At 35.8% G+C, this 16,481-nt stretch overlaps 4 protein-coding genes across 5 annotated transcripts; 1 reads left to right on the top strand and 3 right to left on the bottom strand.

Moving 5' to 3' along the window:
* Window positions 1-9: 9 nt before the first annotated feature.
* Window positions 10-3,694, bottom strand: LOC108206136 (mechanosensitive ion channel protein 10). 2 transcript variants are annotated; one of them, XM_064090775.1, is made up of 8 exons: window positions 3,573-3,694; window positions 2,790-3,064; window positions 1,608-2,387; window positions 1,393-1,513; window positions 856-1,149; window positions 575-777; window positions 224-495; window positions 10-148 (listed from the first exon to the last, which is right to left on the bottom strand). In XM_064090775.1, exons 2-7 carry the CDS (start codon window positions 3,056-3,058, stop codon window positions 246-248), a joined length of 1,917 nt encoding a protein of 638 aa, XP_063946845.1. In that variant the 5' UTR covers window positions 3,059-3,064; window positions 3,573-3,694; the 3' UTR covers window positions 10-148; window positions 224-245. The 2 variants fall into 2 exon arrangements, with proteins under 2 accessions (XP_063946845.1, XP_017231836.1); XM_017376347.2 differs by having other exon boundaries at window positions 1,608-3,064.
* A 2,012-nt stretch (window positions 3,695-5,706) lies between these two features.
* LOC108216364 (serine/threonine-protein kinase STY17) lies at window positions 5,707-7,524 on the bottom strand. The gene is made up of 5 exons (XM_017389119.2): window positions 7,268-7,524; window positions 6,910-7,179; window positions 6,304-6,814; window positions 6,093-6,235; window positions 5,707-6,007 (listed from the first exon to the last, which is right to left on the bottom strand). Exons 1-5 carry the CDS (start codon window positions 7,481-7,483, stop codon window positions 5,816-5,818), a joined length of 1,332 nt encoding a protein of 443 aa, XP_017244608.1. The 5' UTR covers window positions 7,484-7,524; the 3' UTR covers window positions 5,707-5,815.
* Window positions 7,525-8,955: 1,431 nt separating this feature from the next.
* LOC135149953 (MATH domain and coiled-coil domain-containing protein At3g58270-like) lies at window positions 8,956-10,235 on the bottom strand. The gene is made up of 3 exons (XM_064086241.1): window positions 10,095-10,235; window positions 9,811-9,940; window positions 8,956-9,502 (listed from the first exon to the last, which is right to left on the bottom strand). Exons 1-3 carry the CDS (start codon window positions 10,144-10,146, stop codon window positions 8,956-8,958), a joined length of 729 nt encoding a protein of 242 aa, XP_063942311.1. The 5' UTR covers window positions 10,147-10,235.
* A 2,632-nt stretch (window positions 10,236-12,867) lies between these two features.
* LOC108196838 (uncharacterized) lies at window positions 12,868-15,170 on the top strand. The gene has a single exon (XM_017364297.2). It carries the CDS (start codon window positions 13,037-13,039, stop codon window positions 14,954-14,956), a length of 1,920 nt encoding a protein of 639 aa, XP_017219786.1. The 5' UTR covers window positions 12,868-13,036; the 3' UTR covers window positions 14,957-15,170.
* The last annotated feature ends 1,311 nt before the right edge of the window (window positions 15,171-16,481 follow it).

The raw sequence follows: 16,481 nt of genomic DNA, 5'->3' as shown, positions 1-16,481 counted from the left end.
CACATGAGATAAACCAAGTCGACGATTGCAAAAAAGAAAGAACATGATGGTTGAGAATCTCCATGAACAACAGAAAAAGAATGCAGTTTCACTTGCATATAAGCTTCGTAGAAGTCTGTGGAAATAGTCATATGACAGATCATCTTTCCTGTAGATATGATGGCCAAATTTTTATACTGAGGTTTTACTCGGGTACAATATTATAGAGTTGAAGGATACATACCCGAACAGAAGAGGTGAAGAAATCATCTGGAAGCATCTGACTTCACCACTTGGACTTCCTGTGAAAGTAGATTGTATTTGATACTTAGGTCATCAAATATTTTCTTCATTTCTAAGACCAGTTCAGATCTTCTGCGATTCCTCTCTGCAAAATCTTGGAAGTTCATTGTATGATTGAAAAAGAGTGCCATCTTTATCTTGTTTACATTCTCAATCTCCTTCACCACCATATTGTGGTTTGGATGCCAGTACTGAGGAGTCCTCTCTAAGTACCTGGAACGATTAAAAGATACAGCTTAGTCTCGGTCCAGCTCTTTCTTTAAGATATATTAAGACCAAGGTAACAATGTACTTTTTAATCTTCTCTTTCAGAGATCCAATCTTCTCTACTGGTGTTCTGAAGTCGATACAGAACTCCAGTGAATCTCCCATATCCGGGCTTCTGTAGAAATTGCTGATAGGCTTAGTAGCTAAGATTGAATTTGGATAGTATATCTTCTCCATATCATATCTCAAGAAGACAGTTGTTAAAATGTTCATTTCTTCAACTATCATCTGCAGAAATGCACACAGAGAATTCAATCAATCACTTACTCCAATACATTGCAATGAAAAGCATCAAGCTGTAATTACCTGAACACCATCTATGACACAACGATCACCAACATCAAATGGATGCATAACAAACACAAATATGATAGCTTCAAATATAGTTTTGCAAGTGTTCCCAAACAAAAAGGCTGCTGCAACAAGCTGTGATGAAAGGAAGAGTAGTACTTTGGTTGTCGCAATCTCCACCAAAAGTAACCAGACTACAATAATGATCACAATTAAGATCACAGTAACAAGGGTATTCAATTGGTTAACTGCTGTTTTCGTGTCATTTAATGCATGAGCTAAAGCTTTCCGACCATTATAGACCTTCACCTGCATATACGATAAGGAATTAAATATACAAAGAGCTTAATAGCTTTAATGTAGCATCTATCAACCTAAAAATCCTTTTTACCAGAAGCATCTTCTATCACGTCTGCTAGTTTGATAGTCGTAGTAAGGTATAAGACTCGGTCATTTAGATTTCAAACTAATAATGCAGTTGAATAGAGATGTCTAATTTGAAACAACAATATAATGTTACTTACTACATGAAGATGAAATATAAGAGCTTACCACCCATTCCGTCAAAGCTTTCCTGTCTACCTGTCCCGTTTCAGCAACATCTATCAGTGGAAACACAAACTCAACCTCCTCCCTAAGCATAAATCTCCTGAGGTCCAATTCATCAATGTACCTAAAGATTTCAGACATTTAGTAAATTTTTTTAATAGAGTACTCCTCTTAGGAGAGAATGGAATAAATAATAGTCGTGAGACAAGTATTCTCACTTGGAACCAGGCTGAGCCACATTTCTGTATATGTGATAGGCAGCTGCAATTGCTTCCATCTCATTAGTTATCTCCTTGTCGACCTGTTCATTGTTGCCGTAGTAATCACTTTCATCCAGGGAATCAGAAATGGTGGACAACCCTGAATTTGATATCACATCCACCAACATCTTCATTGTCCAGGCAGAAACCTTTTCTTGCTTCATCTGATACAGCTTGTTTATGTCAATCACTGCTTTTTTGCTTCCTTCTTTCGAGGGCTTACCTTTCTTTGTGCTTCGGAAACTAAATTGACTGCTATTTGTTCTTCCCAGCATCCCAGCAGACTCCAGAAGTGGAGGACCAGACAGGACCTGGAGAACATACTGATGGAAGATTGACTCTTGAACTCTATCAAAGAACGTGGTTACATGGAAGGACGAAGCCAACATCTTAAGAAGCAATGTCTTAAAGAGCCACAAGAACGAACAAATGAGCATGGAAACAATAGTCCAAGTTATATAATCCAAAACCTTTGTAGCAGTGGCTGATCGATGGACTCCATTATTGAACAACGACAGCCAAGTTATAAGAATCAATGTCAACCAGAGACAGACCCGGACACTCTTCTTCAAACTGTGAACGAAATATAACACTTTCTTCTTGAACAGAAAGTTTAATTCAATCACCAACACCACAATATGCATAAACCAATTAGTAAACAACATACCCGAAAAAGTAACCATAACAAGCAAAGACCATTTCCAGACCTCCAAACCCCAAATCCTTGTATGCTTCAAACTATCAATGGTCAAGCATGAAATCAAGTTCCCCAAAATCAACAGAAACACTATCCATTCTATCAGAACCTTAATTTTCACCCTCTTATACTTCAACTTATTCCGGTTACTAACTTTTTTATAAATCTCTTCGTCCTCATCCACTCCTCCAACACCTCCAGGAGACGCCATCAAAGGCGTTCTTGGAGTATTAATTGAAGAGGCCCTATTCATATCTTTAAATGAAGTATGAGTGGAAGCGGCTCTAATATTAGGCGAGGCCTGAGTAGACATATTTCTAAGAGGCGAGTTACCATTAGATTTTAAATACCCTTGAATAAATGAGCTATCTTCTTCAAGCATATATGAATCAACATGAATAGGCTGTTCTCCAAATCTTGACTTGGGTTTTGAGTACACTGACCTGGCAAGTGATTTACGCGGCGTGGTGGTTTCACTTGTGGGGATTCTTGGAGGCCTGTTGGGGCTTGGAGCATATCTAGCAATCTCAGGGGACGGCATTCCCACTGGTGCAAACTTGACAGCATCAAAATGGGAATCAATCGAGACTCGACGAGGTGAGTTCTTCACATCTTTTTCTTGGCCAGAGATCATGACCACAACTTCACTGCTTTTCTTGGCCTCACTCATACTAATTTCCCCAGTTTTCGGATTACTAACAATGGCAGCCATTAAAACCTTAACAAATCGAAGATCAACAAAAGTGGTACTAAAGTCATCATACAAATTATGCTGAAAGGGGAAAGAACAGAGAAAGTAACTTTTTCATTAATGATCAGATCAGATTACAATTTACAGGGAACCACTAACAGAATCTAAAGTACTATAAACCAACTTAAATGTACTTCACTACTTAAATATAAACTGAATCACATCTTGAAACTACCTGAGCTGTCCATTAATATTTAATACATCTATGTACTCCCTAGTACATAATACCAGTATGCAACCAATTAATTAATATACGGGTTCAGGTCAGGTCGAAACAAATAATTGTTTCACCATATTTCTCATATTCTTAAATTATTTTGTCTCATAGATAACTGATACAGCAAGATATGTTCCATCAATCATCTGTGTCGCGCATATATATGCACAAGTATTGAGTTACTAGATCGACATATACAAAATAATGGAATGAAAATAAATAAGCAGGTTCAGTTGATGACAGAAACTGGATTCTTACTGGATAGTAACTCAGCAAGCCACCACAAATAAGAACTGAGAGAGATTTGGAGCTCCTTTAGCAAGAATTACATGAAGTAAGAGGGAATTACATGTTTATTAGTTGCACAGCTTATTGTGACATTACCGTTTATTATATACTAAAATATATTGAACTGAATTAATTTTATATTGTTCCTCGTTGAGATTTGCATTGTTAATATACCCCTCAGTGACACATGATTTAAGCATAAATGGCCAACAAGTCAGAGCAGGAGCCATTAATTTAATACATTATCTCTTACTGACAACTGCTCCCTGTACAAATCCATTACATTGTACTCGTTTCGTTTTGAATAACCAGAGAATTTTTTTTAAAATCAAAATCGTTACATCCAAAAGGTGAAATGGAGTCATCCTAACTGCTCCACGTAATTATTTTATCTAATACTACCGACTTCTGGATTTGTTTAAGTTTAAGTAGTCCCGCCTCTCGAGATCAGCATCTGTTCGACTTTTGAGTCTTAAAATGTACTCCTAAAATGAATACAACTTTTTTTCCCTCTCATTTTCTTCTGCTGGAGAGGTAGGATTTTGAAGAGGATAGATGAATGGGATGGATCCTGAGCCAAAATACTGTACAATTTTGCAAATTAATTTATCATAATATACACATCCATAATCATAAGTACACATATATATTATTCATTAATAATGATGTGTCAACGCCTAAACAATTTAATATAAAACACGAAATTAGAAACTATGATGTAAATATAATGTTAGTCCATTTATTTTTAAGATTATGCTGCGACTGAGGGTAACCTCAGGGTTGTACATATATCTGTGTTTTGGTTACTATGACGATGTTTACAAGGTAATTCACGTCGTTTCTTACAGTACTAATGTTTATATTTATGTTTGAACACGGATAATTGGGAGTTCGGTAAAATTTGATAGAAGCAGCATTTATGCTGTTAACAATGAAGGATATAAGGTTTTGATATATTTTTTAACACCCTGGACAATGTGGAGAATAATTTTCAACAAGAAGTTACAAGTAGTCTAAAGAGATTAGAGAAGAGATTAACGTCTCTGCAGAGTACATGATTACAAGGAGACCCTTGTTCTACTTGACAAAACTTCCACACCTCTTCTGCAGATGCAACCTTGTCGAGCTAATGCTACTTCTACTAGCCTGAAGTACATACCAGAGATAGTCTTTCATGGATGGAAAGTAATGAGTAAGCCAACCGGGAAGATATTTGCATTTTTCGTATATTTTGAATCACAGTGTTAATCATGTACTGTTATTTTTTCCGATAAATATATAAAATAGATAAGAACACGGCACATAGTTGTTCCCAGAACGGCAGACATGATCTTAGTTATCTTAATTTTTCACGCAAAGTTAAATTTTCTTAAGGAACTTATACATAAGTATCAATTCCTCCATTTTGTAAAATACTTCCAAATGTAGTTTTTTCATGTTATTTATGGCTATTTTTTCTATTATTAAAGCAAAATTTAAAGTTTTTGAAATTTACTATGTGTAAGTTGTAGCATATATATGATGATTCCTTATGCGTATGATAATATTGTAATATCGAAGATGGCATGTTCAAGGCTTCTGGTCTGCGCCTTCTTCGTGATCCTCTCTGTTTTCTGTCTTCAGACTGAGGCTGCATATAGCCGGATTCCGGTCCTCTATGATACTGGTGCTTATAGTGCCGATGATATAGGTAAGCCCTCGAAGTTTCTACAATTTGGTGGTGTTTAACCAGGATTATATCGATTATAAAAGGTTAAAATAGATTATATGTGTTGTACTGGTTATAATTTGCATATTTATTTAGATTCTGTCAATGATCAGAGGAAAATGTAGGCCAAATAATATTTTTTCCCTCGAATAGTATTGTGCCTGTTTGGCTACCCAGCTTCTAACTTATAAGTCAGAATTAGCTTGTTCGTTTTTTATTTTAAAGTTACTTCTAATTGGTGCAGGGTACTGTGACAGCAAATGTCCGAGCCTGAAATGTTGTGTCTGTGCCCGAATTCCCCATATTTGCGCAGTCTGCTGCGATGAAAATGCAGATAGCGCTACTGTCAACAAGCATGATTAGTCTGCATCTACTGTCTTAAGTTCGACATCTCGATTCTCTAGCATGTAACCTTAGAAATAATACATAAGTTTTCTGTATTAAGAGATGATCGAGAGTATGTCCTACATAATCATGTGTAAAAATTATGAGAAATGAAATTTGGCTAAAGCTCGTAATTAGTTAAACTCTCCTGAATGGCTCTGAGACGACGAGTAACTGTTGGAAAAGAAGGTCTATTTGCAGGATGCTCATCCCATGAAATTTGTATGAGCTCGTTGAGTTCTTCGAGCAATTGGTCGTTTTGGTGCTCTGCAATTGCAGGCCTTAAGTTACCATCTGCAACTTCTAAGGCTATCTGTTAAAAATCATGAAAATTCTGTTAGCCACTCATAAGTATCAAATAATTTGATATTAAAATCGAGAATATTATTGATGTGTACCCTCGAAGGACCGTAATCTGTCTCAATGTAGGGATGATCACCGGTGATAAGCTCGTTAAGTATAACTCCGAAGCTGTATACATCACATTTTTCATTGTAAGGCTCGCATCTTATCACCTCTGGCGCCATGTATACGTATGTTCCTGTAAAATGTACATCCAAGCAATTACTTCACAGTTTTCAGATTTGGTGAAATAATGTCATTACTTGCCTGTTTCTCCAGTGAGTGCCATTTGACCATCTGTCAGGAATCTAGCATGACCAAAATCTGCAACTCTGACATGAAATGCATCATCCAAGAAAATGTTACTAGGCTTCAAGTCTCGGTGGATTATCACTGGCTTGTGTTCATGAAGATATTGCAGGGCCTGGGAAATTTCTAGCGCCCTTTTAAGTCTCTCTGGCAATGGTGGAAGATCCACTGTCCTTTCTTTTTTCCGTTTTCCAGAGCCGTGCATCCATTCTTTCAGCGTTGTGGTCATGAACTCAGTCACAATCCATCCGTGATTTGGAGGGTCTAGACACGCCCCCATCAAGTGTAGCACAAAACGGTGCCTTTGTCTAGACAAGGTTTCCACTTCTTGAGCAAAGTAGCTGATGCCATTTTCATTTGATTCGAAAAATTCTGGGCTTATGCATTTGACTGCTACATCTAGTCCCCTCCATATGCCTCTATATATCTCTGCAGTGCTTCCTTGTCCTATTTTCTCTTGCAATTCAATCTGCAGTAGGGTCATTTTGCATTACAAATCATTCTAATCACCGGCTTAAGAAACACAAATGACTAGTTTGTAATTTCTTAGTAAGACGTACATACCTCACGTGTCTCGATGTACCATCCATTAGACATGGCTTGATCCACAACAGTTGAGAGATCAGAATGGTTACTCAGGGGAGGAGGGGGAATCGAAGGTTTGATGGTATCTTCTTCAATGTCATCACAATTATTCAAAATACTATTTAAGAAGCCTTTCTCTTGGGCTATCTCCAGACAATACCTTAAATAGTCCTGTGTTCTCTGCATCCTCATCTTATACAATCCCCTCAGTTCTTTCTGCTTCTCCAGCTCTATTTCTAGTTCTTCCAACTTTCAAACATCGAAAGCATAAATTAGAAGACAGTTTAGAAACATGCATATAAACATTAATCATATGCACATCAATGCATTAGTATACCTGCTGCTTATGCCTGGGCGAAAGTTGATGAGATTGTGAAACAACAGTAGCATTCAATATCTCACAATTATTCAACCCTCTGCAACAACTGCTAGAGTGATTAGGCGACGACGATGATGAAATGGCCTTCGGGGAGCCAGTAGCAGCTGCAACTGGAGACCGCCACAGACTGAAAAGAGACGTCTTCTTTTGATGAGCAGGGCTACCAGCATTCATTATGCAGATGTAAATGTATGCAGCTTTTCTGGGAGCCAAAGATCAGGAAACTATAACTAGTTAAGGTTCCTTTTTATAGTCAACCAGATTTGTAATATTAATGATTGGTGCATGTCAAGACAGACTGATGGGCGGACATTCTGAAACGATGTTAACTTGGTCAAGTATTTTAAAAATGCACATGTGATTTCTTAGTTTTGTCTGTTTTAACTTGGCATTAGCAAGGAGTTCGATACGATCAGAATTTGTGTAGAGAAATTTATTTAATACGCGTGTTCTATCATCTTATGTTTAGCTTTAGCCTTCACTTCAGGATTGATATAAGGGATAATCAGAATGAGGTACATAAAAAGAAAGACAAAAACAGCTTCTCTTATGTCTCATTATTCAGAATTCTTTCAGTATCAGAACCTTTGTTTCAGATGGCAACCGGAAAATCAAAATATACTTTCATATATGTTCTCAGCAATATCAAACAGAATATATTAACTTGTACTCAGAGTTTTGTTATGGATATATTTAAGAACCCAACATTGCAGAAATCACAGGGAAGGTCAGTTGCATAACAAGGCATGCCAGCAGAGTTGCACAATGTCGATGTACAACAACATTAACAATGCAGAGCTTCGTGCTCATGTCACAGGCAGTATTTACGTAAAGTGTTCTAAGACTTTCAAGTCATTCTCCATATATCAGAATAATTAAGAAAGGAATCAAATGAAACAAACTCCGCTTGTTAAGAGATCAAATTTGAGCTAAATTACTCAAATGATACAATACTTGTAAAGAAGTTATCCAGTAATCTAGACACCCTTGTTTTGATTTCAGTTAAGAGTGCCTAGCAGTATAAACAACTCAAATGTTTACAGAAACACATTCAGTATGCGTTTTATATTTCTAAGAGAAATTTGTAACTTCTGCCTTTATGTTAACCTTTGCCCGTACCTCAACACAATACATTGGGAACAGTACATAGTTTTCCAAAGGAAACTCCGAAAATCCCCAACGACTAGAAACATCAGTAGACAACTCTGCATTACTAAACCATTTGTATTCACTTTTCTCACCTGCAGAATCAAAACACAGCCTTGTTATCAGCACATAGCACTATAAAGTTAAAGTCGATAACTGTAAATAACACCAATCAACTTATAAACACATACCTCTACATAAAGGCCACCCTAAGTGCATTAACACAAGCGAGTACATTGCTAATACTTTCTTTATAGTCGAAGGACTCTCAGCCAACTCCAAATACAAAGATACACGATCATCAGCTTCACAATACCATGATAGACGCCTTAAACAATGAACAGAGAAAAGGCCAATAGAAACAGTAATAAGCCAAATAGATTGATAAATCCAGTAAGGTTGATTGGCAGCTAACTATAAAAACATGATATTAGTGTGTTATTTTCCGCGAGCCCCTTAATTTTGTTTGCACTTGTAGATGCTTAAGCAGAAGCATTCAATCATATTTTTACTTTTTGTTTGAAAAACCTGAATAGGCTCCTGTGTTTGTATAGAAAGGAGATAACATGAAGATATAGCATAACTAACCATTTATGTTTTCCACCAGTAAATTCCTCGGAACAAACTTGTTTTTCACTATATATGGAATCTAAAGAGACTATCCACTCAAAAGTAACTTCTTCAGGATTCTCAATCATCTTCAAAGCCTCACCGATTCCACTATACTTGACCTCATAAACTTCGACTCCAAATACACAAGAGTCATTGAGCAGATATCCATTTGCCTCATCATTGAAAGCCTTTAACGATATTAGTCTGTCAAAACCACATTCTTTCTGTTCCTGATGAAACCGTTGAATTTGATTCACAGAATCATCTTGAATGGTCAAGTATTTATCCTTTTTATGATCAAACACAAACATTTTGCAAGTCACACAAGCCTCCCAACCAAGAGGGAGGCAGTCAGTTTTCTCTATGGCCAAGTAAAGCGATATATGCCCTTCAACGCCTTTTTCTGCATTTCCATTCGGGAAAAGAATTAACCTCCTGCAATTCAAAAACTATTTAGTTAACATACACATGCACTTATATCAGAGTAGAACCTTATTACTCAATAATTTCTTGATAAATTAGTAAAATTTAGGGCTTTTTTCTAAAATACAAGTTGTAGAAATTATTTTCAAAAATACGATGCAGCCTCATTTGCAACCTCGTTTGCACACGAGTAACCCGAAAAACAACTATCTTGCAACTTCGACCGTATTTTTGAAAATATGGGTATTTTTACAAATTTCCCTAAAATTTATTCGTCCAAACCCTTTTGGATATGGAGGCGAAACAAGAACACAAAGTACCAGTTAGAACCGCAAGCATGGAACGTAGAAGAATCATATTTTTCAATGTCCAAATCCACTAGCCTTGAGAAACCATCTATTTTAACCGAGTAGTAGGCAGGCAGACCATCCTTAAGAGACCTTAGCAATCCTGTTAAATTTCAACATTAAGTACTCAAATATATTTTTACAAGATCATTAGTATATGCTAATGTGTACTTGTATTTTATTTTAGTAAAAAAATTCTAGAGTATTTGCAGACTGAAACATAGGATAATATTAATATATTGTTAAGAATAACAAACCTTGGTTGATGGTAGACTCAGGTGAAGGATTGGAGGCTCTTGACTCTTGCATTTCTTTTGCTCAGATGTCAGTCTCTATTCTATTCTCTAAAAATCTATGTTGACGCTATATATACACTGTAATAAATCACATACTGATAAGTATTCTCTTGTATTCATGCACATTTCCTCTTCTAGATCATCCTCATTGATTGTTGTCGACCCTTCAGTTCCCATGATTTGAATTTTTGTTTTTCGAAAATGAAGAAAAGAACAATCAGTAATCAACTAGGACTGCTGCTCCATCTGTTTTTTATTAAGTGACATGTGACATTTGACATTTGACACACACTTGTTTTGTTTTGATCGGATAGTTAAATATATTATTTTTTTATTTTTTTATAAATAAAAATTTGCAATCAAAATTTTAATTAACAAAAAAATCAATAAAAAATAATAATTGCTATCCGGTCAACCCACCTGAATATACGTATCCAAGTCAAAAGTGACATAGGAGTATTAGTTTTTGGTCTGAACCAACTAGGACTATCCGATTATGGTACATGAAATTGGACTCCGTCGTTCCCAATTTAAATGTCTAGGTCTAGAAGAAGTCAAACTAATTAATTTTTGATTAAATATTACAAAATATTTATTTATTATTTACAAAAATAAAAAAGTATATTTTAAAATAAACTAAAAACTCTTTTCAATAATATATCTTTTTCCCAATTATATAATACTCTCTGGTCCATAGTATAGGTAGTTTGACTTTTTACGTGTATATGTTGGAGTTTTGACTACATGTCTAAAAATTTTATTTTTAAATTTATATTTTTCTGAATAAAAATATTTATGTTATATTTTTCTCAAAAAAATATAAAAATGTTAATATTTGTTACATGATCAAATCACTTAAAATTACGCGTAAAAAGTCAATCAACTTAAAATGGACGAGAGAAAATATATATAAATTTTAATCGAAATATATTTAATTTGATCTATCAAAATGGAAAACGCATTTTGAGATGGAGGAGTAACGGCTAATTTTTTTTGTTAAAAGAAGTGTTTAGCGAGTTTTTCCGGCTAAAAGGGCTCCTCTAGCTCTTTTCTGTCATACTGTAGATTTTCTGAACATCAGTTTTCAATTGAAAAATTATTTTTAGAAAAATCAGGTCTTTCCATATTTTTCAAAAAAATTACTTTTCATGTTTTCAGGAAAAACATTTCTCTAAACAGACTGTCAATGGCAGGCTACTCTTTTAGAGATCTTGAGCCGGTTTGGTGGGCTTAGTTGTTGGGGCTTTGATTAATATTTCATGTAACAAAACAGAGCCAGACTTACCGTTAAAAATAAAATAGAAACCGATTTAAATTCAAAAACCAATAAGATGTATAAATTTAAACTAAATTATACCAAACCAAACCAAACATACTCAGTATATCTCGCTTAGACTAAATTATACCAAACCAAACCAAACATACTCAGTATATCTCGCTTAGAGCAGGTCTGAGGAGGGTAAGATGTACGCAGCCTTGCCTCTGCCCTTAAAGCAGAGAGGCTATTTGCGTGAAGACCCCCGGCTTAGTGCACAATAAATAATATAGTGTGTGATATATATTAATATACCTTAGCCCATGGCCTTTTTCATATTAATATTAATATTAATATTAAGATGCATAAATTTAAACTAACTTATCTTTTTATATAATTTTTTTATAATATATTTTAATTTCATTACTCAAATAACTAATATATCAAATTTATTTTATTATTATATTTTAATCATAAATTACGTGTAATATAAAATTATCAAAACAGACAATATAATCTAGACACTTATCACAATAAGTTATTATAAATGTAAGTTTAAGTTGAGCCAGATAATGTCAGTTATAAATCCAATTAAAGTTGAAGGCGATAATTAGACGGTCTTCCATAATTATATATATTGACGGATGGGGACACATCATGTACATCGTATTTTAATGATCTTGTGAAGTATAATTTTATAATTTATTTCAAATATTTTTCTGAATAAAAATTTTATATTTAAATTTTTATTAAAAAAACTTGAGAAAAAGATTATAGTACTATTTTTATAAAAATATTAAAGTGCATGTCTAAGAGTAGAAATATATTATAAAAATGAGTAAGACGGAGGGAAGATGCATTCACCGCATGAATATATTTTTTGGGGTTTTCTCGTAAATACCCGAGTTCAAATTTTTTTTTGAAAAAATACTACATCTTTTTTAAATATTTTACAAAATACCAAACTTTTGAAAATATTTGTAAAAATAATATATGCAACCCGTTACAATCACATGCAACCATACTTGCAGCGAGATGCAATCCTATTTGCAAATCTTACGTGGCCAATTAACTGAAATTGCATTTTGTTGTATATGGTTGTAAACCTTATTTTTGCAAATATTTTCTAAAAAATTAGTACTTTATCATTTTTTTTCCATAAAATAGTAAAATCGCAATTTTTTTTTATAGAAAAAGTAGTACACCCTCCGTTTCAATTTACATGTCCACTTTTGAAAAAAAAAATTGTTTCAAATTAGTTATCCACTTCAACTTTCAATACAAAATCATATTTCCAAAGTTATTCCTACTCCACATATCTCTTATTTATATTTCTTAGATCAACCTCATACCACATGTTATGGTCATTTAATGCAATTGATTTGGAAACAACCACTTTACTTAAATTGTGTAATTTTTTTAGAATGGATATGTAATTTGAAACGGAGGGAGTATTTTTGATAAATTTCTCTTTTTTTTTTCTCGTACAAAAATTCTAAAAATTATTGCAGACTGAAACATAAGATATTATTTTGTTCAGAATTACAAACCTTGGTCGTCCCAACAGAGCCCCTCTCTCTGTATATATACTCAGTCTCACAAAAATAAATTCAAAATATCAAACACCTTTGACTTGTTCTTCAGCATCATGGCTGGAATTGTGAAAGAAATTCTGGCTAAACCCATCCAACTCGCCGACCAAATCATCAAACTCTCCGACGACTCCACTTCCTACTTCCGTCAAGACTGCTCCGAGCTCAAATCCAAGACCGAAAAACTCGCCGCCCTCCTCCGCCAAGCCGCCCGCGCAAGCAACGACCTCTACGAGCGCCCCACGCGCCGCATCATCGACGACACCGAGCAAGTCCTCGAAAAAGCCCTCGCGATCATCCAGAAATGCCGCGCCAACGGAGTGATCAAGCGCGTGTTCACCATCATCCCCGCCGCCGCGTTCCGCAAGATGGGGAACCAGCTCGAAAACTCGATAGGCGACGTGTCGTGGCTGCTACGCGTCTCCGCCTCGAGTCGGGATGACGAGTATCTCGGCCTGCCGCCCATCGCGGCCAACGAGCCGATACTCTGTTTAATCTGGGAGCAGATCGCGAATTTGTACAGCGGCACCTTGGATGATCGCTCTGATGCGGCGGCCTCACTCGTATCGCTGGCCCGAGATAATGACCGATACGGCAAGCTCATTATCGAAGAAGGCGGCGTGGTGCCTTTGTTGAAATTACTTAAAGAAGGGAAGCTCGAGGGACAAGAAAATGCTGCGATGGCGATCGGGCTATTAGGCCGCGATCACGAGAGCGTGGAGTATATGATTCACGCAGGCGTGTGTTCAGTTTTCGCGAAAATACTCAAGGATGCTCCTATGAAGGTTCAAGCTGTTGTGGCTTGGGCTGTTTCGGAGTTAGTTGAGCATCATCCGAAATGTCAGGATTTGTTTGCTCAGCATAACATAATTCGGTTGCTTGTTGGTCATTTGGCGTTTGAGACGGTTCAGGAGCATAGTAAATACGCGATTACAAGTAACAAGACTAATTCCATTCATGCTGCTGCGGTTGTTTTGGCTAGTAAGAGTAATGAGAAGAGTGTTGGTGGTAATAAGCCTGTTGATTATGATGATGAGAAGAATGGTTTGGTTAGGCATCCCGCGGGGAATAAGCATCCTAATCAGATGCATAGTGTTGTCACCAATACGATGGCTATTAATTTTCAGAGTAAGCCTAAGAATAGTAATGTGACGAATCATCATCATTTGCAGCATCAGCAGAATGTTTTGTTAGGTGGCGCGAGTATTAAGGGGAGGGAAATGGAAGATCATGTTACAAAGGCTTATATGAAGAAAATGGCAGCACGCGCCCTTTGGCAACTGGCCAAGGGAAATTCATCTATTTGTCGTAGTATTACTGAGTCTAGAGCGCTTTTGTGTTTTGCGGTGTTGTTAGAGAAAGGACCGGAAGATGTTAAGTATAATTCTGCCATGGCGTTGATGGAGATCACAGCAGTAGCAGAGACGGATTCTGATTTGAGAAGATCAGCGTTTAAGCCTAATACCCCGGCTTGTAAAGCAGTTGTTGATCAATTATACGTGATCATCAAGAAAGCGGATTCTGATTTGCTTGTTCCCTGTATTAATGCAATTGGAAATTTGGCTAGGACTTTCAAAGCAACAGAGACACGGATGATAGGTCCATTAGTAAAGTTACTTGATGACGGAGAAGCTGAGATTACTAAAGCCGCCTCCATTGCTCTGACGAAGTTTGCTTGTACTGACAACTATCTCCATATCAATCACTGTAAAGCAATAATCAGTGCTGGAGGGGCAAAGCATCTGGTCCAGCTCGTGTATTTTGGGGAACAAATTGTTCAGGCTTCAGCTGTGAGTCTCTTGTGCTACATTGCGCTTCATGTACCAGATAGCGAAGAACTTGCTCAAGCCGAGGTGCTCACCGTGCTTGTTTGGGCGTCGAAGCAGCCATTCTTGCAGCATGAAGCGGTGGCTACATTGTTGGAAGAAGCGAATAGTAAATTGGAGCTGTACCAGTCTAGAAATGCAAGGCATTGATTCAAGCCAATCAAAGACCTTCCACTGCTTTGAAAAATCTCTTTTCGGAAATTAATTTGTGAGTTTTATGGAGTGTATATAAGATTAGGGTTCTTTAATTTGTTCATTATATGGTTTGCCATTCTTTTTGTCCCTGTTAATATTGTCTCAAGAAAAAGCTGTAATACTGCAGATTGTGTTGGAATATAAATTTATTGAATTTTCTGTTTTCTGATTCCTTGTAAATATATCAGATTATCAGTGGCTGCCAATCATTTGTATAGATATCATGGGAATGCTGAGGATGAGATTTTTGTTGGAGAATTACACAGGGTGTACTTTTGTTGGAAAAGTAGTACTCCCTCCGTCCCAAATTAGATGAGCTCGTTGATTTCGGGCACACATTTTAAAATTCATTGACCGCATAGCTATATAATTTATTTTTAAAATTTTATTTTTCCAAATAAAAATATTTTCATTTACAAAAGAAAGAACTAGACGGTCAATGCACTTAAGTTGCGTGCCCAAAGTCAACTAGTTTATTTAATTTGGGACAGAGGGAGTAGAAGCTAAGGATGTGAAAGTGAAAGCTCAAAAAGATGGTCCCTTTGAGTTCCACTTGAACACCCAGCCCTCATATTGGAGAGAAAAAGTCTCAACCTCATGCTTTGGACTTTGACTTTTCAAAAGTTCAACCAATTAAGTTGCTGAGGCAGTTTTGCATTCTCCTAAACTCTACTAACATGCAATATTTTATAGTTTGAGAGCATCCACGGTGAGTTGTCAAAGATTACAATACAACAACATTTTTTTCCTAATAGCACAAAATTTTGAAATAACACTCTCAAACAACATTCAAATTAAGATTTTAGAAAAAAAATTATTTATGAAATATGGGTATAAAAAATGCATTAGAATCTTAGGAATTTGAATTATACTACAAAATTCAGTGGTATTCAAATGTTGATAGAAATTTTCGGACTTCATAAAATGATATATTTATTGAGATTTTCCCATGTATTTCAACTTATTTGAAATCTCACTAAATCCATGATAATTTAAACAATTGTATTTAAATCCTAAATTTTTTTGTCTAACTCTGCATCATTTATCTAGAATTCGCATAAAATTAAAATCAAATACAATACATTAAAATCAATATATAAATTCATTAAAATCTCAGTTGAATAGCCCCTTAATGATTTTTATAATTCAAACTCCGACCTAGTCAATGAAGGAGAAGCAGCAGCCCGACTCTGGCTTTTCCAGAAGCAAATGAGCTGAATTTGGTTCTACAAGGATCAAGGCAAGAAGCAGAGCCACAAGATGATGCCACAGATGACATAATTATTCATTGTTTTATCAAGTTGTTAGGTCAGGAATGAGTTTATGCACCAATTATGCCACAGCTGATATTACAACAAGTCAACAATCTTTTGCTTGACATGAATAAAGGAGAATCTAACAATCTGGCATTGCAAGTAAAGGGAATCTTGTTACCTGTAAACATAAAATTAAGAGATTGTTAATGATCCACAGTTCTGGC

This window comes from Daucus carota, chromosome 1 (genome assembly GCF_001625215.2).
Source record: "Daucus carota subsp. sativus chromosome 1, DH1 v3.0, whole genome shotgun sequence".
In the NCBI taxonomy this organism is placed as follows: domain Eukaryota; kingdom Viridiplantae; phylum Streptophyta; class Magnoliopsida; order Apiales; family Apiaceae; genus Daucus; species Daucus carota.
This window is presented reverse-complemented; position numbering and strand designations above follow the sequence as displayed.

Coding starts and splice junctions, on each gene's coding strand:
- LOC108196838 (XM_017364297.2), top strand. CDS start 13,037: ATGGCTGGAATTGTGAAAGAAATTCTGGCTAAACCCATCCAACTCGCC.
- LOC135149953 (XM_064086241.1), bottom strand. CDS start 10,146: ATGCAAGAGTCAAGAGCCTCCAATCCTTCACCTGAGTCTACCATCAAC. Junction 9,941..10,094: donor TGAGTCTACCATCAACCAAG/GTTTGTTATTCT, acceptor GAAATTTAACAG/GATTGCTAAGGTCTCTTAAG. Junction 9,503..9,810: donor CATGCTTGCGGTTCTAACTG/GTACTTTGTGTT, acceptor TTTGAATTGCAG/GAGGTTAATTCTTTTCCCGA.
- LOC108206136 (XM_017376347.2), bottom strand. CDS start 3,058: ATGGCTGCCATTGTTAGTAATCCGAAAACTGGGGAAATTAGTATGAGT. Junction 778..855: donor GTGTCATAGATGGTGTTCAG/GTAATTACAGCT, acceptor GCATTTCTGCAG/ATGATAGTTGAAGAAATGAA. Junction 496..574: donor CTGAAAGAGAAGATTAAAAA/GTACATTGTTAC, acceptor TAATCGTTCCAG/GTACTTAGAGAGGACTCCTC.
- LOC108216364 (XM_017389119.2), bottom strand. CDS start 7,483: ATGAATGCTGGTAGCCCTGCTCATCAAAAGAAGACGTCTCTTTTCAGT. Junction 7,180..7,267: donor CGCCCAGGCATAAGCAGCAG/GTATACTAATGC, acceptor GATGTTTGAAAG/TTGGAAGAACTAGAAATAGA. Junction 6,236..6,303: donor GGCACTCACTGGAGAAACAG/GCAAGTAATGAC, acceptor TACATTTTACAG/GAACATACGTATACATGGCG.